The sequence below is a fragment of the Pygoscelis adeliae genome, unplaced genomic scaffold (assembly GCF_000699105.1).
Source record: "Pygoscelis adeliae isolate BGI_AS28 unplaced genomic scaffold, ASM69910v1 Scaffold78, whole genome shotgun sequence".
Lineage (NCBI taxonomy): Eukaryota > Metazoa > Chordata > Aves > Sphenisciformes > Spheniscidae > Pygoscelis > Pygoscelis adeliae.
This window is the reverse complement of record NW_008825409.1, coordinates 6,356,513-6,362,339: the sequence shown is the minus strand read 5'-3', so window position 1 is coordinate 6,362,339 and position 5,827 is coordinate 6,356,513. Positions and strand designations below refer to the sequence as shown.

Below are 5,827 nucleotides of genomic sequence, written 5' to 3'. Positions count from 1 at the left end.
TAAGAGTCTGAAGTGTTCTTGTTCCCAGCATCCCTTTGACTTTCCCATTTGGGGCACAGGTTCAGAGCAGAACCTGTGTGTTTTTTCTGCTGCGGTTCTGTAATTTTGCAGGAGCCCAGCTTCGCTCTGCGTTATTCAGACCACAAAAAGCATTTTTTTAAAAGGGGGAGGAAAAAGAGGTGAAGGAAAGAACAATGCAGATGGGAAGGTAGGCATTGCACGCTTCAGGAGGGCATTAAGTGAAAGAGTTAAAACATGACCGGATTTGTGTTTCAGGTTTCTCCGTGTGAGAAGTGTCGCTGTGAAGCCAATGGTGAAGTGCTGTGCACTGTCTCAGCCTGTCCCCAGACGGAGTGCGTGGATCCAGTGTATGAGCCCGATCAGTGCTGTCCTATCTGCAAAAATGGTAAGTGACGGCAGCAAAACTAGAAAGGGGGCTTCTGTCAGAGAGATCCACGTTGCTCTGTTCTGGTTTTGGAAAATAATTCGAATATTTTCCTTTTTCCCCAAACGGAGATGGAGAAGAATTTTCTGTGGGTGGTGTCTTCCCAGTGTGCGGAGCCAGATCTTCTCTTGACTGGGATGGACTCGATTATGACCTATGGGAATTTTTGTTACCCAGGAGACAATTAGGGTGTTGATACCAGATATTCATGTGGCTTCTGAATATAAATTTTGCATGAACTCGTTGTGGATATGTTTTATATAGGCATACAAAACAGAACTCAAGCTCTTCATGTTATCCACCTTTCCATGTGAGCAGTAAAAGTTACTTTTGTTCTCCTTTCTTATTTGTTCCCCTTTCAGAGATTCTTCTCTTCTTTTTTATTTTTCCTGAGGCAAATCGAATGTACCTTATTGAGCTCATTTAATTTTCATAACTAAATGAATTAAACTCCCAAGTTTAATTGAATATTTTTCGTAACTAAATTAGACAGAAAGTCTCTCTACTCCCAGCAAGGGCTAGCATTAGATCAAAGTCTTGGTCTATTCAGAGGAAAAAATTACATGACACACTAGCTCATCATTTATAAAGAAGAAATGATAATTTATTAATAGAAATGAAAGCTGCAAAATCTCAAATGAAATTATACTTAAAATGAAAAAAGACATTTAAAAATATTCAGATAATTTTCAGCCATGTATTATTTCTCTAGAATAGGTGGGTTCCATTACATTAGCTAAAACAAACTGATTAAAATTGTGGAAAAGCTAGGGGAGGAGAGAGTGTACAACATATGCTTTCCGCAAATTCAACGGTAGATGATAAGGGATAGTTAATTGCATTGGAGGAGTTTCATTTGTATGGGCAGAAAAGTAATTGCTTCACATCCCTTAATTGGTTGTTACAACCCTGAAGGAATTTGTTCTCGGCTGTACAGCTTAAGGGCACTCTGCTTATAGAGATGAGGACAGGCATTTTTTGAGGCATTTAGGGACAGTTAGTGAAAAAGGCTGAATTTGGGAGCTGGTGGTATGACAGCTAGCCGGTCCGGAGGATCCTTTAAGACTTGTTCGATGGCAAGAACCTTCTTACATGCTCACAGGCTTTTTGTGCGCACCACACTCTGCAGCAGTTCCCCAAAGGGGAAGGTCTATTTTCAGTATCGGGGATGGAGTTACAAGCATAATGTGTGAAGTCTATGTAGTCTTTTCCACTGAATTTCTCCAGCGGTGTTAACGCTGCGTGGAGCTGGATCAGCTTTCCATTGGTGCACGTTCTCCCACAAGCATCAACATAATGCACTGCAGTGGCCATCTCCGAGCAGTGGCTTGCCTTTGGATTAAGGTGGTACTGCAGTGTGGGGCTTGGCTTGGCTTGGCTGTTTGCATAGATCCCCTGACATGTTTCCCAGAAATGGGGCCTGTTTAAAAAAATCATACATAAACATGCCTTAGTTGTGAGCAGGCTACCTCTCTGAGTGCCAAAGCTGAATTACCCGAGTTCTGCCTGCAAGAAAAGGGTGCACTTGTTCCTCAGCGTCTGAATCCCCAATATTAATTGCATATTCCTTGGGTGTGCCCAGAAGCTGGCACCCCTGACCCAGTTTCAGACCAAGGTGACCAGAGCTGACTGTTTCCAGTGAGCTGTACTGTCACTTCTCTGCATGTCAGAGAACCAAGAGTGGCTTTCCTTGTTAGCTTTTAGATGAGGAAAAAAGCCATTAACAATAACAACAAGATAGTTCAGAAGAAGCTCGACTTTTCTGGGTCAGCAGCTTCAGTACAGTATCACAAAGAAATTTCTGAGGAATCCTCTCCATCTGGGGAGTGCATTTAAAAAAAAAAAAATCAGGCCGTTTGCTTTCAGAGCTTATTTTAAAGCATGGGACAAGCGCAGTTTGCAAGGAACTTCAGTGAATTGCTGAATGTTTTTAATTAGATTGGAGCAAAAACCTACTGAGCAGGAAAACCTAGCCTGCCTCATCCCCTCATTTTCAAGCCTACTGGAACAAACGTGCTGTGAATGTGAGTCAGGGAAACAATCATCACGTTGTGCTTCAGGATTCATGGTTGCAGCAATGACATCAACGACATTGTGTTAGTGACACAAAAGAGCTTGGGTGATGTACAAGGGAGCTCAGCCGCAAAACCTGAGTGGTGGGAAAGGTGGAGCCGTGGAAAGTGTATAAGTGAGGTGACTGCTGTCATGCTCTGCATCCCGCCCTCAGTAGAGCAAGAAGGGGTGGGAGGTGAAGTTTGGGTGCTCTAGATTTACTAACATTTGTGTGTTAAAAATGCAGAAAATCGAATTCAGATTTCATTCCCTTTCCTGGCACTTCATAACATATAAGACTTTCCCAACTCGCCTGGCCTGTGGATTGCTGGCAGTGAACCAACAGAGTCAGGGCTAAGCAACTACATCCATCACTGGTAAGACCACGTACAAATGCCTGATTAAGAATTATGGAGGAGATCTAGTGAAAGTCTGCCGTTATTAGAAATGAATGAATTCAGTCTCTTGGCATGTGTGAGACACTGTGCATTATCCCTTGTGGGAAAGAGCGGGTGTAGTTGACTTCCCCAACCTGATTCCACAAAAGTGCTGGCAACCCTTCAGATGAGGGACGGATAGGTAACTGCCCATCGGGCTTACAGAACTGCACGCAAGTATAGGTACAGACTTACTGTGAATGTAAGAAGTAGTGAATGGAAAACTTGAAGAGCAAAAAACAGTCTTACGTGTAGGATTTAATAATCTTCTATATCACATCCCGACTTTCAAGAAGGAGCCTAGGTACTTCTATAGCTGAAGATGTTATTTTCTTCTTTGTGGGCAGGGACAGGGAGTAATTTAAAGAAGTATCTGCTCTGAAAAGTAGTCTGCAGAAGGGATAAAAGGTGACACCTCACTGAGAAAATCTTGGGGTGAGGGGAATTTTCCGGCTTTTTATGTCTCCAGTTGCTACAGCTAAGGGAGCTGTTTTGTATTTATCTTATATACACGCCCTGCAAGGAAGCAGGTTGGGGACAGAGGGGAATGGAAGAGAGGCTTTCTTCTGGTGTGGGTTGACATGTTGAGCTTCACGCTTTCGGTAACAAACAGCAGCAGCAACAAGAAAAAACATCCAGAAAGTTAAATCTGACTTCAGAGAGTTGCATTAAGTAACAGGTGCCCAGTTCAGATCTCCATCCTGCTTTACAGTACTAGCAACGTAGTTACTTCTGTGGAAGCCGTCCCTGTTCACAGCGATATCAATAAGCTCAGAATTGGCTACAGACACTTCTATAGTTCGTATGGAGTGAAGGGTAAAGATAATCGGCATACAATTCCCTTTCCATTAGGAAAAGGCTGGGCACTTGTCACTGATTCATTTGGGGCAGTGGGAGGGGGTGGGGTGTAATGCTGAAAGTGAATTACCTTGCTAGATTAAATTACCTTGGTTGTCTGTTCCACTTCTATGTCCAGTATTAGAGCCCTAATAGGCATACACCGCTGAATGCCACTTTGCCTGAAGCATGCAGCCATGGAACAGTTGATGGAGTTAAGGGTGGCCTTGCTCCTGCCGGTGTCTTTGCAGGAGGATGAGATTAAACCTACAGCCCGCGTGGAGCCTGGAGGGGGAGGCGTGGCTGCTAGACCAAAAAACATTTTGTTCTCAGGTCCCCGAGAGATTTTTATTTCATTATATGGCTGAAAGATTGCCCCAGATAAGATGAAGCTGATCCTGGTGCCTTCCTAGCACTTTTCTGTCTGTGCGTCAGTGTTGTTTCTGTGTCTGCAGCAGGGAGAGCTGAGCTTCTCCTGTCAGCGAAGGCTCGTAACTGCGCAGCCGAAAATATAAGCGCTGATGCCCAGGGAGTCACATGTGTTCTCAGGGCTGTAACATCCACAGGAGATGTCTTGTCTGTTATCGCTGGCTGTGCAGTAGGGAGACTTTACTCTGGATGTAGTGATTTCAGGCGCCTTAGGTGGGATGAGTCAGGACCTCATTTCATAATTGGGTTCATAGTTAGGGTTGAAATACATGCATCATGTGGTTGAAATGGTTGCCGCTAATAAGGTGCAGGTCTAATATGATGTGGCCAGAGAGGGTAGATGGTCATGGTTTTGTATACCCATACTGTGAGGTTGACTCACTGAAACTTGCTTTAGTACCTTTATGTACAATTACAATGTTTAGGCATGGGGTGGCCTGAGAGTGCCTCTGAATGGCAGGTGGGGACCTCCGTCTGTGCGAAGGAGCTCTCAAGGGGGGCAAAATCCTGATAAAGGCTGGCAGAGCTGCCCTCCCCTTCTGCGACTGTTGGTATAACAGGACTGATAACTAATCCCAGTTCCACCCATGCTGTATGCAGCAATGTGATTTGTTCCCTTCTGATGTGTTTATTAGTTCAGGCATGTGAATGCCTGTGTATGCAGGGTGGTATTTGTTCCATGTTTCTGTGTGCATGAGTCGCTTAGCAAAAACTTCTGCACAAAATTCCCGCTTTAATAGGCTGTATTTGACAAAATTATTTATAATATGGGACTGTTAACCAAGTAATATTAATCTTTTAGGGGGAATTAATGTTTCAGGGGAAAAACACCATTAAAGTTGCATGAACAGCTGTATGTGATTAAAATTGCCTAGTGAATATGCAGGTAGGTTGAAAAACTGTAGCAGATATTTTGGCAGCTATTTACTGAAAACCAAAAAATACCAGACTTGCTTCTCTTTGGCTGCGTTGGGCATTTGAAGTGGCTTTCAAATCTGGTAGGTGAAGTCGGTAAACTAGTTGCAGTAGTTTTTGTTTTTGGTTTCTGCTGTTGATGAAGTCAAGAGGAAGTTCAGTCCATGTCGTCTTAATTCAAGGAATTTCTTTTAACCCCATTTCATCTCGCTGCTCACCTCTCTCATTTTCTCTCTCGACTCTGGGAAAGTTGGTGGCTACACAAGTTATGTGTGCTTCTTGTGCAGGAATCACAGGATTTTCTTCTTGTGCTGTTTTTTCCACTTAGATCAGAACCTGTTTAAATGTGCATGGATTACTACTGCAAACTGGGCTGAGCAAAAACTTATGCCAAAACCACATGGTCCTTGTCGTTTCCAACTCACATACCTGTGCGTCCATGCACATGCATACAGAATCCAGTGTTGACTTGGTATTCTTATGTTGGGCTGGCTAAGTAGTAGTAGGTGTTATTTCCTCTAAGGGTTTTTATTTAGGGTACAAGTTATCATAGCATCATAGAATCATTAAGGTTGGAAAAGACCTCTAAGATCGAGTCCAACCATCAACCCAACACCACCAGGCCCACTAAACCATGTCCCTAAGCGCCTCATCTACACGTCTTTTAAATACCTCCAGGGATGGTGACTCAACCACTTCCCTGGGCAGCCTG

General features: G+C 43.6%; 1 protein-coding gene across 1 annotated transcript in view; it reads left to right on the top strand.

Moving 5' to 3' along the window:
• VWC2 (von Willebrand factor C domain containing 2) overlaps positions 1-5,827 on the top strand; it is a 61,930-nt gene that overhangs the window by 7,852 nt on the left and 48,251 nt on the right. Inside the window, exon 3 of the mRNA XM_009330469.1 lies at positions 277-406. Coding sequence (XP_009328744.1) covers positions 277-406 — 130 coding nt within the window. The remainder of the gene's footprint in view (positions 1-276; positions 407-5,827) is intronic.